The following is an 18843-nucleotide window of genomic DNA, read 5'->3' as shown; positions in this document are numbered from 1 at the left end:
ACGGCTACTTTTTCACCATGGAGAACATTTAAAACCTTATTTCTATTTGCTTTGATGAGATTGCTTATTGTAAACGTATCTAAAGTAGATGAGGACTGTTTCCTTCCACTATATTCACCAAAAACACTTTCTGCTTATATAGTGTGTAACCTAGCTAAGGCCAGAGCATCCGTTCTTAATTCATCTGATAGCTTCGAAAGACTTTTTCATCATCGACGTAAACAAGTCACAATATTGGGAAGGAGGACGCCTCATCAATTTACCTGTCCTCATCTAAGTCAATTGGATTCCCCAAAAAATCAAAAGTGCTTTCCAACACTTTTATGGGATCTTCAACTAAAATCTTTAACTTATCAACTACACCTTCCACTATCCGGATCCCATCTGTGACTGTATACTGATCCTTCAGAGATGTGTAAAAAGTTTTCATCCAAGGACCTGAAAACCTAAAACACCTAAAACCTGTAACTCTTAATATGCTACTTCATTCCCAAAGGCAGCTTCTAAATCTTTGCACAAAGATTTAGTATTCCTACAAGTCCGTAAATGTAATAAAATTCTTCTATTTGTGTGAAGTAAACTAAATCTAATTGAAAAATTATATTAATTCTATTATTATTATATATAAACTACTTTAGTTGTAAATTTACTTCCTAAGAAATCCTTAAACGCTTTAATTAAACCTAAAGTATTATTATATCTAAGAGAAGACATTTTCATAATTATCTGATGCCCTATACAATCCTTGCCACTAAGGACTAACTCACTAAGACTAGCATCCTCAAAATGCTTCAATTGCAGACATACCTCCTTTGTAATTGCTTCCAAAGGATGTATGTTGCAATTGAGCTCTATTAATTGCTTTTCCCATTGCAATTCTAATATTTCGACAGTACGGTGATTGACAGCAGCTCTGCCTGTCAAACACGAGCCAATTTTTTTCAATTAATTTTTAATACTAACTGCAGGTTCATCAAAGATTTTAGAGAGTATCTGAGCCAATTTACTAATGCAGTCATTGATGTGATTTACATAGTCCTTTGCATAACCACCAGGTACACTCTGTACGGCTATGACATGGGTTGACTCAGGCGTTGTAATCATAACATTATTAATATGTTCTTCATCCTTGGTGATGGCGTCAAAAATCAAAGTAAACGCAGCAGAGTTAAGGATTTTATCGTCTGCAATAAAACCTAAGATTGCTGGCACCTTAAATACTATAGATGCTGAATACATTTTACATTTTTCATTTAAAAATTTACAAATTGAATTTACCAAATGTGGACACATTTTTGTTGCTAGATTATGCATCTTACATATATAAAAATAATTCTCGAAAGGTTGTTTTTTTAATTTGTCTGCGATGATGCGTCACATGTGTTTTTTGTTGTGCTGGTGGTGTTGGTGCTTAGGTTACTGGTAGTGGTGGTGCTGATGCTTAAGTTACTGGTACTGGTGGTGGTGCTGGTGGTGGTGCTGCTGCTGGAGGAAGAGGACGTGTGGTGAAACTGTTTATGCACAGGTTTCTTGCATAAAGTAATGAACTCTCCAGACTTTGAATGGAAGAAACATTTCCTGTAGTTCTTCAAGTTATTGGAGACATTAGAAAATGAAACTACAAGAAAACAAGTTGCTACATTTTTTCCAGTTGCTCACTCTGATATCTTCCAAAATGGCTTATGTTGAACTAACATATAAAATATGTGGCCAGTCAAAACTGGCTCATTGCCTTCAACTTTTTCAAAATCCTTTAAAATGGAAGCCAAAAGTGTAGGTTTTTTAGACTGAAAATAATAGAAAAAAAATTATTTTCAAACTCGGAACCAAATTTTTCAGATTGGATAAAATTTTTGAAAATCGAAACAATTTCAATAAACACAAAAAGCAAATGCTACAAGCAAATTATAGTTATTAAAATTGTTACATTTTAGGATGTGTATTACTTTACATATTGAGTTGAAAAGTTGTCAAAAAACAAATATATAACAAATTAATGTTATTAAAGGAAAGATAAGTTACTATTCTACCTAACTGGATCATTTTCTATGGTTTATGATTAATGTAATATGTTCATTCAGAACGATGTATTGGAAAATTAAAAATGGTGCCCAACTCTGTTTTTCACACGGGAAGTTTGTGAAAAGGAATCAAAAATTAAAAAAACTAGACAAAATACTGCTAGAAACTCGCTCAATATATGTTACCGTGACATAGGCTGACATATATTCGGTGCTTTTTAATAGGATTTTGTCTATTTTTTTAAATTTATAACACCTTTTCCCAAACTTACCATGTTAAAGAGAGATTCGAACGCCATTTTAATTGTCCAATACACCGATAAACACTGTATGGGATCTTCAGATAAAATCTTTAACTTATCAACTACACCTTCCACTATCCGGATCCCATCTGTGACTGTATACTGATCTTTCAGGGATGTGTAAAAATATATATCTGTTTTCATCCAAGGACATGAAAGAAGCTAACACCTAAAACACCTAAAACCTGTAACTCTTAATATGCTACTTCATTCCCAAAGGCAGTTTCTAAATCTTTGCACAAAAATTTAGTATTCCTACAAGTCCGTAAATGTAATAAAAATTCTTCTCTTTGTATGAAGTAAACTAAATCTAATTGAAAAATTATATTAATTCTATTATTATTATATAGAAACTACTTTAGTTGTAAATTTACTTCCTAAGAAATTCTTAAACGCTTTAATTAAACCTAAAGTATTATTATATCTAAGAGAAGACATTTTCATAATTATCTGATGGCCTATACAATCCTTGCCACTAAGGACTAACTCACTAACACCATCATCCTCAAAATGCTTCAATTGCAGACATACCTCCTTTGAAATTGCTTCCAAAGGATGTATGTTGCAATTGAGCTCTATTAATTGCTTTTCCCATTGCAATTCCAGTATTTCCACGGTACGGTGATTGAGTGCAGCTCTGTCTGTCAAACACGAGCCAATTTTTTCAATTATTTTTTTAATACTAACTGCAGGTTCATCAAAGATTTTAGAGAGTATCTGAGCCAATTTACTAATGCAGTCATTGATGTGATTTGCATAGTCCTTTGCATAACCACCAGGTACACTCTGGACGGCTATGACATGGGTTGACTCAGGCGTTGTAATCATAACATTATTAATATGTTCTTCATCCTTGGTGGTGGCGTCAAAAATCAAAGTACACGGAGCAGAGTTAAGGATTTTATCCACAGTCATAAAACCTAACTCTGCTAGCACCTTAAATACTATAGATGCTGAATACATTTTACATTTTTCATTTAAAAATTTACAAATTGAATTTACCAAATGTGGACAAATTTTTGTTGCTAGATTATGCATCTTGCATATATAAAAAATAATTCTCGAAAGATATGTAGATGTTTTTTTTTGGCGGCTGTTTTTTTAAAATTTGTCTGCGATGATGCATCACATGTATTTTTGTTGTGCTGGTGGTGTTGGTGCTAAGGTTACTGGTAGTGGTGGTGTTGATGCTTAAGTTACTGGTACTGGTAGTGCTAGTGGTTGTGGTTGTGGTGGTGGTGGTGGTGGTGCTGCTGCTGCTGCTGATGGAGGAAGAGGAGTGTGGTAAAACGGTTTATGCACAGGTTTCTTGCATAAAGTAATGAACTCTCCAAACTGAATGGAAGAAACATTTCCTGTAGTTCTTCAAGTTTTTGTCAATATTGGAGACATTAGAAAATGAAACTACAAGAAAACAAGTTGCTACATTTTTTCCAGTTGCTCACTCTGATATCTTCCAAAATGGCTTATGTCGAACTAATATATAAAATATGTGGCCAGTCACAACTGGCTCATTACCTTCAACTTTTTCAAAATCCTTTAAAATGGAGGCCAAAAGTGTAGGTTTTTTAGACTGAAAATAATAGAAAAAAAATTATTTTCAAACTCGGAACCTAATTTTTCAGATTGGATAAAATTTTTGAAAATCGAAACAATTTCAATAAACCCAAAAAGCAAATGCTACAATCAAATTATATTATTACATTTTAGGATGTGTATTACTTTACATATTGAGTCGAAAAGTTGTCAAAAAACAAATATATAACAAATAAACGTTATTAAAGGAAAGATAAGTTACTATTCTACCTAACTGGATCATTTTCTATTGTTTATGATTAATGTAATATGTTCATTCAGTACGATGTATTGGAAAATTAAAAATGGCGCCCAACTCTGTCTTTCACACGGGAAGTTTGTGAAAAGGAGTAAAAAATAAAATAAAAAACTAGACAAAATACGGCTAGAAACTCGCTCAATATATGTTACCGTGACATAGGCTGACATATATTCGGTGCTTTTTAATAGGATTTTGTCTAGTTTTTTTTAATTTATAACACCTTTTCTCAAACTTACCATGTTAAAGAGAGATTCGAACGCCATTTTAATCGTCCAATACACCGATAAACACTATGTTTCTCGAGCCGAATAAACATGTTACATTGAATAAAAACACAAAAAATATATCTAGTTTGGTATAAAAGTAAGCTATCTTACCTTTGATAACATTTATTTATATATTTTTGACAACTTTTTCGAATCTATGTATACAGTAATACAAAGTGTAAATTTTACATGTATGTTTTTTCAGCTGAATAAACATGTTACATTACCAAAAAAAACACTAGAAAATTATCCAGTTAGATAGAAAAGTAACTTATGTTGTCTTTGATTAAAACCTTTTCTTTTTACTCAAATAATGTTTCAAATATCAAAATAAAATTAAATTAGAACTTTCTCATGAGTTATAGAAAGTAAAAATCACGTGTGGTAAAAAAAATGAACTCACCATTTTCAGCACAAGTCCCAGAAGTCCCGGCTAGTCAAAAGGATTAAATATAAAAAACGAAACGACGTGACAGGAGTAAAATTATATTAAATGAAAATACTGACATATATATATATATATATATATATATATATATATATATATATATATATATATATATATATATATATATAACTTGTAATAAGTGCAAGAAGAAAAGCAAATTATCTTATTCCAACGTTTGCAACTCTCCACATGGGTAAACAAAAGAACTTTAATCAGGTTCGGTTGTCTCCCTTTGTATATATGCATTATCTCTCTTTAGCTATTTTTGCAATATTTCATTTCCACTCAAACTAACCAGAATGCACTGCCGTAGGTGTGTCAGAAATTTCGTGAAAATATTGAATAATTCGACCCCCCTGTTTACAAGCTTATAACTCCTCGAAAAATGCAATTCAAGTCCTATTTTTTTGTCAATTAAAGGACCAAGGACCAAAGTTTCATTAAAAGAAAAGAAAAAAAACAAACAACGCGTTAAAAAAAAAACAGGTAAATTTCTAAAAAACACTTTTTTGTTTTAAATTTTAATATATTATTTATTGATCTTTTATTTTCAATTTTGATATATAATTGTGAGTAAATTAATTATTTACTTTTTAATAGACATTTCAAAATGGGAGGCGTGAATTAATTCGAACCCCTGTCATTCCAAACTTTACTCGAAAACTGTAATTCAAACCCTAATTTTTTTTCAGTTAAAGAAGCAAGGACCAAGGTTTCATTAAAAAAAAAACAACGTGTTTTTTTAGTTTTAAACTTCGGACTTTACATGTAAATTTCTAAAAAAAAACACCACTTTTTTGTTTTAAATTTGAATATATTATTTATTGATCTTTTATCTTCAATTTGTGATATATAAAAATTTGGTGAGTAAATGAATTATTTACTTTTTAAGTTGTTGGTACATAGTGCTCGACCAGTTGAGCCAATGAAACTGTTTGTGACAGTGAGAGAAACTTGATTGAAGCCATCATCTTATCCTCTTCCACACAACGAGTTAATGAGACACGTGAGTTGGAAAGAGGTATTTAAATAGTCAGAGCCCAAGTGGAAGAGAACGCTAGCCTGCAAAACATGCATGGGGAACTCCGTCCGCATTCCATGGAAAAGGTTTCTCACGGTTTTAGCAATAATTATAATAAGTGATTGGTAAAGTTCAAAGTTAATTATATGTTTCGTTTCATTAATCCATTATCCCAGGCATTATCTACTTATTTCGGATAACAAATTTTATATTACTTAGAACTAAGAAAGCTGTTTGCAGTTGGATAAATGTGACATTTTTGAGAGTTTAATTTTTGAAAGCTTAATTCTAAATATGAATTGACCTTGTGTTTAACGTATGCTGTAGAATGCATATAAACAAATTATCATTTTGTAGTAGTATTTTAGTGCAGTGTGTGTTCTGTCCTTTTTAAAAGTTAGAAGGTTTTAACTATATAGTAGTTAAAACAATGAATCACATTCCACCACAAAATTATTACCAATGTGTTTGTTAGGGTGATTAAATTTTATTTGTTGTATGGATGGGCGTGCCATATTTGACGATTGAAGAAGAAACTTATCATACTACCTACGTATACTTTGTGGTGCTGATAACTTCCTATTGTCATTTCCAACAACAATTTAGTTCTTGCAAGAACGTGTTAAGTCAAAATATTCATAACCTTCGAAAATTGTGTTAAACTAGAAAAATACACTCTAATTCTTATATATTGGAACCGTACCTCCATGACAATTTTCTTAATTCGTATACATTTTAGAAAGGTTTAGAGTCGTATATGTCAGGATAACCTGTCGACAAACGAAATATGCTGCAGGTGGCAGGATTTAAAGTTTTGTTCCCTATATAAACACATGAGAAATGCAATTGTCACATGATGTGGCAAAGAAGTATCTCGCGTGTTTGAGTATAGAAGAGAGTTTAATTAGATTTAGTTACAGGTCAGGGGTCAACAATTAAAAAATCTTGCATAACAAACATGAAAACAACAATGATAAAAGGTTAAAACATGAATTAGATATTTAAACATGAAAACTTGATATAAAATAGACGTTTTATTGAGATATATTAAATTAAAAATAAAACTAAAAAACTGTAAAGACATGACCTCAGCTCTTTTCGGTGGTTTTAAAGATTTACATGAGAATAAAAACTGTGTTTTTAAAAGAAAATTATTAACATAATAAAAAATATCATATTCGTTTTTCACGTTTTCGCGTGATAGAATAACACATTTTTCAACACAAGAATACCAACACACATAACAAAAATATGGTTTGAAGTTTTAAAATTTTTTTTATCATTTTAGTTCTTTTCGCTGTGGATGGACATACGTAGTCATGGACAAATCAACTTGAAAGAGTGTTGAGTTTTTGAGTCGGAAGTTTCGAAACAAGAGGGTCAAGTTTTGAAATTGGAAGTTTTGACAACTAAGTGTCGAATTTACCTGATAAATTGTTAGTTTATCCAAACATTTAAGTTAGTTTGAAGAGATTCTCCTGGAACTTACACGTGATTTAAAAAAATATATATAGAAATTTATAGACAGTTATTATCCCTGTTATCGGTTCATTGCAAAAGTTTTATTTATTTATTGTGGAATATTATCTTCATTTTTATGGTTGGCTTAAGGTAGGATTGAAATAATTCTTTAGGTAAGATTGAGATAATTCTTACTTGAAACCGTAGAGATTCAACGTCTTCACTATCAACTGCGCCACAAGCTCTAAAAGATGATCAAGGTTGGATTGTTAGGTCTAATAATCTACGTTTATTTATTATCTGATCTTTCATGTTCGGGTCCATACCGATTGGTATATTATTTAATTGGAATTCATTATTGAGATGAGTATTATTTATTAATTTATTTATTGTGGACTTTTATCGTCATCTTTCTTATATGTTGTTTCATGACGTTTTGGCTGAACAATAAACATATATATATATAAAACAACAATGATAAAAGGCTAAAACATAAAGTCGATATTTAGACATGAAAACTCGATGTAAAATAGACATTTTATTATAATATATTACATTTAAAAATAAAATTAGAAAACTCTTAAGACATGACCTCAGGTCTTTACGGTGGTTTTAAAGATTTACACAAGAATAAAAAGTTTGTTTTTAAAAGAAAATTATTAACATATTCAAAATATCATATTCGTTTTTCACGTTTTCGCATGAGAGAATAACACATTTTTTAACACACGAATATAACCCACAAGAATATGGTTTGAAGCTTTTACACATTTTATCATTTTAGTTCTTTTCGCTGTGGATGGACATGTAAGAAGAAGGCATGTTACATACGTAGTCATGTGCAAATCAACTTGAAAGAGTGTCAAGTTTTGAAATTGGAAGTTTTGACAACTAAATGTCGAATTCACCCGATAAATTGTTAGTTTACCCATACATTTAAGTTAGTTTGAAGAGATTATCCTGGGACATACACTTGATTTTTTTTTAAATATAAAGATATTTAAAAGATTTATTGCGGACTATTATCCTCATTTTTGTGGTTGGCTTTAGGTAGGATTGAAACCACGATCTTCAGAAAATTGTTATTTGGAACCGTAGATATTCAACGTTGCTATCAACTGCACCACATGCTCTGAAGGTTGGATTTTTAGGTCTTATAATCTATGATTATTTATTATCTGATCTTTCATGGTCCGGTCCATACCGAATGGTATATATATTATTTAATTGGAATTCATTATTGAGATGAGTATTATTTTTATTAATTTATTTATAGCGGACTATTATCGTCATCTTTCTTAGTTGTTGTTTCATGACGTTTCGCCCAACTATTCCTATGGCCTCCGTCAGGTGATAACCACGACAGGATAGGAAGTTTGAATCTCCTAACTGCATTCTTAGCAACTACTGCTATCCATAGTTGTCGTCTCTTATTAACTATATCTGAGAAAGATGACGATAATATTCTGCAATAAATAAATTAATCTCAGTCGAAGTTCCCAGAAATATATGACACAACAAATGTGCCTTGCAAATAACCACATACGTTAAAGGAATGTGTTTTGTCTCTTTTAATTTAATGCTTTTGTTTAAGCTGGTGATGGTCAATCCTACTGGATGCCGGGCATTCACCATTTGTCTCATACATTTCCACTGAACAATCATTTTAAGATTCTAACATCTCTTTTTGAGTAATTGCTTGAATCTCGCTTGCACTTGGTTCACCAAGTATATTTGCCAGGTAGTTTTAAAAATTCTTTTGTTTAATTTCAGTTTCTCCTATAATTACTGCAATAGAGATTTTCCAAAGATTCCTATTTTTTTCACGTTGTACATTAGCAAGCATTTTGTTACTTTTTACTCTTCCTCTTTTTAAGCCAATATCATTGAAGACATAAACTTTTAAGATTGTGACTTTCGACTTATTGTCTCTTATAATTATGTCAGGTTTAACAGCTTCATTTCAAGGCACGTAACTTTAGGAATCATAGAGCAATAGCGGATGGTGTATAACATGTCCAACTGCTGTTCCCATGAATTGCTGCAGCATTCAATATTCAGCATGCTATATATCGTCATGTGAGTATATTTATATATATTTAGCTTGATTGCTGTTATGATGACTGGTATGATTGATACTTTCTCAAGATTCCAGTTTCTTTTCATGTCCTACATAATCCTTGGTATTTTGTTATTTTTTACCTTCACTTCACTGTTAAGGGCAACATAATTAGGGACGCTTACTTTAACTAGAGTGGCCACATTCTTGTTCATGTCCCAAATAATTATACCAGGCATAATAGCCACATTTTCTAGGTATGTAGCTGTAGTTATTTTCTCCTGCTCTGCTCTGTTTACGCCAGCATAATAATTAGGGATGCTTATTTCTGGTACATGTTCCCAATATTTCCTACTACATTGGATATTCGGGTTTTTAGTTTTTTAGTCAAGATATTTTTGTCCCGAATGTGTGTTCATATGAATAAACAAATGTGACTTCTGTGCAAACGAAGAACAACATACTTCACAAGAATGCGGTTTGGCTCCCATATGTGTGGTCATATGCCTCAAGAAATTTGACTTCTTTGCAAAACAAGAACCACATACTTCACAAGAATATGGTTTCTCTCCTGTATGTGTTTTCATATGATTCAACAAATTTGACTTCCGTGCAAAAGAAGAACCACATACTTCACAAGAATGTGGTTTCTCTCCAGTATGTGTTTTCACATGATTCAACAAATTTGACTTCTGTGAAAAAGAACAACCACATACTTCACAAGAATGTGGTTTCTCTCCCGTATGCGTTTTCATATGATTCAACAAATTTGACTTCTGTGCAAAACAAGAACCACATACTTCACAAAAATGTGGTTTCTCTCCCGTATGTGTTTTCATATGATTCAACAAATTTGACTTCCGTGCAAAAGAAGAACCACATACTTCACAAGAATGTGGTTTCTCGCCCGTATGTGTTTTCATATGATGCAACAAATCTGACTTCTGTGTAAAAGAATGACCACATACTTCACAAGAATGTGGTCTTTCTCCCGTATGTATTTTCATATGACGCAAGAAATATGATTTCCGTGCAAAAGTAGAACCACATACTTCACAAGAATGTGGTTTCTCTCCCGTATGTGTTGTCATATGATTCAACAAATGTGACTTCTGTGCAAAAGAAGAACCACATACTTCACAAGAATGTGGTTTCTCTCCCGTATGTGTTGTCATATGATTCAACAAATGTGACTTCTGGGCAAAAGAAAAACCACATACGACACAAGAATGTGGTTTCACCCCCGTATGTGTTTTTATATGACGCAACAAATTTGACTTCTGTGCAAAAGAAGAACCACATACTTCACAAGAATGTGGTTTCTCTCCCGTATGTGTTGTCATATGATTCAACAAATGTGACTGCTGTACAAAAGAAAAACCACATACTTCACAAGAATGTAGTTTCTCTCCCATATGTGTTTTTATATGACACAACAAATTTGACTTCTGTGCAAAAGAAGAACCACATACTTCAGAAGAATATGCTTTATCAGCCATGTTTGATTGCATCAGATCCACAAAATGTATATGCAATGTAGTGTATGATCATAGGAAGGCTAGTAAATTTTAATTTAAAAAAATGCAAAATTATTTTAAACCTTTTTTAAATCAGCAATGAAGAAAGTTCCTTCTCATCCATTAATTTCTTTTCATTGTTGCAAATCCTGGAAATATAAAATAAATTTAAAAATATATTTCCTTTACTTAAATTTCTCTTGTTCATTTTTATTATAAATATCTAAAACATTTATTATTAATAAAGTTCAATATGAAATACTGGTTAGTTAACAAAATTAATGTCTTTCTATTTATTAACTATTTTCAATTTTATTTTCAAATATTTATTTTATTTTCAAATATTTAACTAAAAATCTTTACATTTCGTTCATTGTAGAGATGAGGATTGATTATTCATATTATTTGGATTCTTCAGAATACTGTTCTCATTTTGGGTGTTATTTTCACAACGTTTCTATGTTACCTCCGATCTTATTCAGGTGAATTTTGTCAAACCTTTCTTCTGAACTAAAAATTGTACAAGTGTTCTAACCATAGCACTACGGGTCCTAGCAGACAATTCTAGTTCGAACTTTATGAACATTTTTCTTTCTGGATGTTATCACTATATATATATATATATATATATATATATATATATATAGTGGCACCAAAATAAGTCTGCAGTTTTCAAAAGCTGCAAAGTTTAGCTAAATTGAATGTAACAATTAAAATAGTTTAAAAACATATACCTCATTGAGTCATCTTTTACTTGAAGTATCCTAACGTTCACGTCAATTTAAAAATTAACTTCAGATTGAGAAGTCATAAAAATTCTGCACTATAGAAAATAGTATTTTATTATAATTTTAGAACATTACTGTGACACAAATACAACAGGAACACAATGAACTAGTTAATATTTAGTAGTAGAGCACTTCTGCAATTTGACAACCTGCAATCTTTTGAGCATTCTTCGAATTAGTCTTCAGCAATACTCCAGTGAAAGCGCATCGCAGATTTCTTTTTAAATTTTTGTCCAAAATTCTCCCCGATTTGAAATTGTATAACTGTAGCTTGATGTAATGTCATACGTTTTTGATAGGATTGAGGTCTGGACATTATGCAGGCCAATTCAAATATAGAATATCATGCCCTTCAAGTAACCTCTTAACAGTGTCAGTTGCGTGAATGGGAGCATTATGATATATACAGATGGGATTATCATCCAAATTTCGGCCAAAGTTGGGTAGAAAATGCTCAGTCAACATATAAATGTACTTGGTTGAATTCGACCTTGCAAGTGGACTATAGGCACTAATATTAAATCACATTAATACTGAACCTTAACTATCTTGCAGCGTTGAATCTGTGCACCTAGGATTACATTCTTCATCTTCCCATCGACTGACGTACTGCCTTCGACCAATCAGTGCCTTGCCTATTAGATTTTCGTTCATTGCTAAAAATCACTTTTGACCAATATGGGGTGTCATTATCTTCAATGTATCTGTCGAAATCTAGACGGCACTCTCTGTTCTTTACAGTAATCATTGATTTGTGTCTTGCAACAAAGTCTCACAAATTAAATTCCTTCAATTTGTTCTAAACTCTATGACAACTAGATTTAGGGGCGTCATGAACAGTTCCAGTTTTGGTGCTTTTGCAGTTACTAGTACCGTTATCTAATCACATTTCAATTTGTAGCCGATTTCTTGATTAGATATACCAGTGAGCTCCTGACAGTCATTAAGAGGAAATCGAGGAATATGGACTAGATGTTACGTTGTCTAACCTGGAACGACAACAATTACGATTATAGATGCTTTGTTGCCTAAAAAGTGGTATTTTATGCTGATTTTAAGCTCATTTGTTTCCTTAAGACACCTTACTTTTGACTGTTCTTCACAATCTATAATTATTTACGTCATCCTATAAGGGTCAATGGTTTAACTTTTCCATCCATATATATTTTGCCATAACTGATTTTTAAATCTTTCCACATATTACAGCTTTTCAATGTTTTCTAACCTTACTGTTAATGAATGAAACGGCTCACATTTATACAATTTTCCACATCTACTAGGAATCTCTTAATTATGATTTTTCAATAAGCCACTTGAATACTTTCATGTCTTGCTCTCTGTTTGATGGTTTCTCTTTAATTTTCTACCTCATTTTTATATGTAGTGTTATTAGTACATATTGCTTTTGCTCGGTGTTGTAGGAAACAAACTATTACATTGTTTACATTATATTGATTGTAAGAATTGACTGGCTACAGATTTAAAGATATTAAGAAATATTTGGTTGTTATGAAAGTCTTTTAATGATGTTACCCCACGTGGCATCACATGACTTGGAAAGTAAAAGAGACAAGAGTTTAATTCCTTGGTATAGCATGAAGGTGCATGATGGTGTAAGGTCAACTATTTGACGCATGCAGCTGTCGAGGGTGAGCAACAAAGCAGGTTGTATATATAGTCAATGACAGCAGAACATACATTTCATTTGCAGCCGTTTTGACCAGTTATTATAACAAATAATAAGGAAGCTGGGACGAACTGTAAACATACAACAAAGAAGGGTCCTGTGAAGTTGAGGAAGACAAACTTTTTAAAAAAAAATTTTAAAGGGTTGATGACATTTGATGTTTTAACCATCCGGTTTTCTCTCTTTCATGTTTCTTAACGAAAAATAATTTTGAGTTGTTTTGTTTTCTTGTTCTTTCGTCAGTAGCATTTGATATTGTTATAATGAAGCAACAGCTTTTTTTAAATTTTGTGTAGGAACTGAATTCAGAATTGAAAAAACGCAGAAGATTAGGTTAAAATGGATACAGGACTATATGCAAAATTGAAACTATGTGTCCAGCTAGTCGCCCAGGATATAGAGACAGACGTAAAAGAGGAAACAAAGTTGAGAGTAAAGGTCTAGGATTTAAAACTAAAGTAAAGAAAAAGCAATGTAGATAATTAGGTCTTACTGAACAAGGGCGTACCAATGCACATAGAATTGATTAGAATTGAAGGAAAAAATTATAGAGGAGCAGAGTTGTCAGAAATAAATATGGTAGAAATATACAGTAATTACTCTGTAAGTGCAGTAAACTCAGATCATTTTGATTCACTCGACTTTACGTCATCTAAGGAGGTTAAAGGCTCATCAGTATCGCACGAATATCCTACGTTATTGGGTTTTGATTTAATTAGGGAACAAGAGGCAGATAGGGAAATGTTTAGATTTAAAAATGCAGATGAAGAATGGTAAATCGTCTAAAATGGAACAAAAACATTTATGGTGATGAACGAGATAGTGTATTACTTATTGCAACCTGAGGACAAACAAATGTGAAGCTTATATGTACCACAGCATATGGTCACAATGGATATATATATATATATATATATATATATTTGTTTGATATATATATCAATATATGGATATATATATATATATATATATATTTGTTTACAAACAAAACGTTTGAGCCCTCTATGAGTAGTGGACGGATGTTTATTTAAATACGCATTTGGACAGTTTAATTTCGGCCACCGATTCCGTAGTCAGGGGGTAGGACTGCCGACTGTCATCACGACGGTTCTAGGTTCTATCCTCGGCTTGGGAGAGGTGTTAGTCTAGCGGCACTGATGAGTTGTGAAACAACGAAACAGGTCTGTATGTCGATGACTAAAATATATTTTATATATATATATATATATATATATATATATATATATATATATATATATATATATATATGTAAGAGTGCTTCTGTGCGGAATTTTTGTGATAAGATTTGCACAATCTCAAAGCACGCCTCACCTGGATCGACATTGTTAAATATCAGTGGAGGTTCAGGACGACTGGAAATAATGCGGAGATAAGCGAAAAGCACATACACCGCCTAGAATTCCAAAACGGTCACCCATCTGATACTAGCCAGGCTCAATGTTGCTTAACTTCGATGATCTGATGAGAACTGGTGCATCAACATGATTATGTCGTATATATAACTTGATTTCATGATGATTGATCTATTGATTAGCATTTTTGATTGCATATTCTTAATTTTCTTTCTTTTTCTTGTTCATCCTTTTTAAAGAAAGCTGTTTAACTTATGCAGACATAAAGTTGGCTGTGGAAAGACGGAGGGAAGAGAAAGAATTTTTGTTAGTTCCTTATGATTTGAGGGGACATCTTTTTGTGAAATGGAAACCAGAAACCATTTTGATGATTTTGCATATGTCAGAAAATGATGAGCTTCTTCTCATGCTAATCTTAGAAATGATGCCCTTTTTTAGTAGCTTTTTTTTTCAAAAATAGAAATAGTCTGCATTGCACAAGTGACCGTCAACCATTTTAGACTTTTTCCTTTTTCCTATTTTTTTGTTACATGACCAATCCTTTGAAGCACACACATACATGCTAGTCAAGTAAGTTACGATTTTCCATACACAAATTCAAAACATCTACTTATGAAAGCCCCATTTATAATAACTTTCTTTTCATCTATCACAGTTAATGTCCCCAAAATACAAAATAATTTAATTTTATGTCATCTTCACTTTTAAAAACAGAATTAAAGTTAAAGGGTCATGTCACAATCTGGTAAGTAATTATGGAATCTCCATTATTTCAAAAAACAAAAAAAAAAATTTCGACATGTAAAAAATACATGAAAAAAAACGTTATTTGCTCGTATCATTTGAATTATTTGGACTATTGTTCTCATCTTAAGTGTTATTTTTACAATGTTTGCACAATAAATAACACTCAAGATGAGAACAGTAGTCTTAATAATCTAAATAATACAAACAAGCATTCCTCATCTAAAAAATTCTGAACTGTAATATTGTCATTTGTTTAAGAATCATGATTATTTTTTAAAATTTAGTCAAAGTTATTTGTAAGGTTTATTGAATGTATTTTTGAAGGAACTTAAAAATACAACATAACATGTTTGTTTAATTATCAGCATTCTTTAAACACACAGAAAATTTGATAACTGCATTTCCAAATAAATTAACAAGAAATATCTTTGGTATACTTACGTGTGTAAACAATTTCTAATACATCGATCCCTCATATTGAAACCAATCCATGTTTAAATTCACAAAATTGGTTGTCGATGTTTCCAAAATGGGGGCTCGATTTACTAGAACTTTGTATTAGAGACAGAACACATTTAAAAAATTGTAAATATTGAACTTTTTTTGATAATCTGGTGGATTAGTGACAAGTACACAGGAACATACCACTTCCATGCATGCGTCGAGCATTTTGTTTTTTACTTTAAACCAGTGAAAATCATTTAAAATTCATAATTTTTTTATCACTGTTAACTATAAAGCAGTTGTTCTGGTCAATGTCTAAAATCTTTACCACTTTTATAAGTTTTAAGGGGTGCTGAAAACGAATATATGCTTTAATAGTGGTGCAGAGAAATAGGTTCATGATATATATCACTTTTTATTATAAATTTAACGTAAAATGAGCACCCACTTTATGGATACCAAATGAGTGGAGCTAAAGAAATTTTTTCTAATTTCATCTTTTAATAAAGCCCGAGGACATTAAAGAACAGAAAAAAGAGAAAAATCTATATACAGATATGTGTCATTCCTTATGTTATCAGTGGTGACCATTTTTATATGTGCAAGCATATTCATATTTTTGCACAAAATAGTTGTCTGATTAAGAAGTGTAATCCCTTATGTTATCAGTAGTGGTCAATTCTTTACATTGTGAAATATTCGAAAAAACGACTATTTTGCGACAAAGTTTAATGGGATATTCGTTTTCAGCATACAAAAAGCTATAGGAATCGTCATGTTAAAGGTGATTGTTTAGGTCAAAAGTAAGTAAAAATTTACCAAAACTGCTTTTAGACAGCTCCCACCTCACAAAATTATCACCGTGTGGCCTGAAAGTAGGTGCTCATTTGGTGTTAGTGGACTTATTGATCTGCGTTATTTTTTAAAATAGTATTTTAATTAATTAAAGTTTTATATCTGTTTTTATTAAATTGTATGGTTAAAGTATAGAATACGTACAAAACACCCTCCTTTCTCGATAGTTTGAATGGCTTTCTAAAAATAACATTATAATTTCAGCATAGGATCAATAAGTGCACTAGTACCGCTCATTTTACATTAAATTTATATTTTTAAAAAAAGTGATTCCAACTTTTGGAAAAAGTAATTTCCTCATATCATGAAATCTAATTCTCTGCGCCACTTTTGAAGTATATATTCGTTTTCAGCACACCCGAAAAACTATAAAATGGTTTTATTGTTAAGATTTTTTTTCTTTACGTCAGATTCTAGACATTGATCGTTGTTTTTTTATGTTTAAGAATTGAAAATAAAATAAATTAATGATAATAATCCACTGAGAAAATTGAAAAAAGATGAAAACAAAACCAATTAAACAATGGAAAACATTTTAGATTTAAAGTTTTTTTTTTTTTGTTTTTTTTTTGTCTTTAGTAAACAAAAAAACGCATGATGCAGAGAGTGGTCTGGTCCGTGCTGAAATAATAACGTTATTATTTAAAAAGACATTCTTTACATGTGGAGAGGAGAGTGTTTGTACCTATTCTGTACTTTAACCTTACAATTGAATAAAAAAAAACATATCATAAAACTTTAATTAAACGTGAAAATACGATTTAAAAATTTGCGCGAATCTCACTCTCAGCACAAAAAAAAACAACATATTTTTTTATGTTTAAGTCAATATTGAAAACAAAAAAAAAAACAATCGTAACGTATACTGCATATGCGCAAAATTCGATACTAAATTCATGTAGTAATACTTACGTTTTTGTTTTATAATCTGCTTTCGATTAACTTTATCTGCTTTTATAAAGGAAACGATTTTTCAAATGTGATTGACTTTACAAGCTCAACTTAACATTCAAGATGACGAACGGAAGAGCAAGTTCGCAGAAAACAAAATTGAAGAGGAAAAATAAAAAAAGAAATCATTTCGAAATAGAGCCGATCTATTTGGTGAATATCACGGATAAAATTAATATTATTTTATTTAACATTTTAATATTTACATGAGAGAGAACAGATTACAAGTTTAATCTTTATTAATTCTCTAATTGAACGTGCAAATTAATAGCGGAAATAGGTGAACATAGTTTTGAAAGCCGCCTGATCGTATTTATTTTTTTTATATAGAAACAGATTTATTTATTATCGAATTCTTTTATAGATTTCAGATTTTTTTTTTTGTGTTTGAAAGATTAAAATATGAAAATTACACGTGAAAAATAAAGTTATGATGAAAAATGTTTTTACGGCAGCTTCAGAAACTGATAAATTCAGCTAAATTTAGAAGTTAAATAAATTTCAAAGATAATTAATAAAGTAAAGTGTTAAAATATTGATACAAAAAAAATTAATTACCCCTCACCACCACCTCCAAAGCGAGAGGTGAGTAACAGATCAAAACAAGAGACAACAAAAATATTTTTATAATTATATATTTTTTCATGAAAGTATTGAATGAACATTGCTTATCGTAATGTTCGTGAAATATTAAAATATTTTTATAATTATTTTTTTTTTCAGGAAAATATTGAATGAATTCTGCTTATCGTAATGTTCGTGAAATATTAAAAATATTTTTGATACTTGTACAGTTTAACCAAGACATTAAAATGAAAATATCGAAAAAAATTCAATTGTATGTATCCGTTATGGAACGAAGTTCTCCGAAAAAAAAAATATCAAGTAGGTTTTTTGGTAATATCCATTGGAAGCGTATGGTGGTTATATGAGAAAATAAAACTGTTTCTTTTCTGTGCCGTATCATGATTTAAATGTGTATGTCTCGTCTAAATAACTAACGATAAATATTTAATAGGCCAACAAAACGGGTGATCAAAAAGTCGGATCGAGCATACCGGAAAAC

At 31.1% G+C, this 18843-nt stretch overlaps 1 protein-coding gene across 1 annotated transcript; it reads right to left on the bottom strand.

Annotated features, from left to right (window-relative positions):
- Positions 1 to 7887: 7887 nt before the first annotated feature.
- On the bottom strand, positions 7888 to 17840 carry LOC145270578 (uncharacterized). Its single transcript, XM_080126207.1, has 2 exons — positions 17739 to 17840; positions 7888 to 11081 (listed from the first exon to the last, which is right to left on the bottom strand). Exon 2 carries the CDS (start codon positions 10924 to 10926, stop codon positions 9799 to 9801), a length of 1128 nt encoding a protein of 375 aa, XP_079982333.1. The 5' UTR covers positions 10927 to 11081; positions 17739 to 17840; the 3' UTR covers positions 7888 to 9798.
- Positions 17841 to 18843: the final 1003 nt, after the last annotated feature.

The sequence above is a fragment of the Euprymna scolopes genome, chromosome 46 (assembly GCF_053919585.1).
Source record: "Euprymna scolopes isolate OS-2025 chromosome 46, ASM5391958v1, whole genome shotgun sequence".
Classification (NCBI taxonomy): Eukaryota; Metazoa; Mollusca; class Cephalopoda; order Sepiida; family Sepiolidae; genus Euprymna; species Euprymna scolopes.
Note: the sequence above shows the minus strand (reverse complement) of the source record. Positions and strands in the feature narration are given on the sequence as shown.

Excerpts from the sequence above, each read along its gene's own strand:
- LOC145270578 (XM_080126207.1), bottom strand. The coding sequence starts at position 10,926 with ATGCAATCAAACATGGCTGATAAAGCATATTCTTCTGAAGTATGTGGT.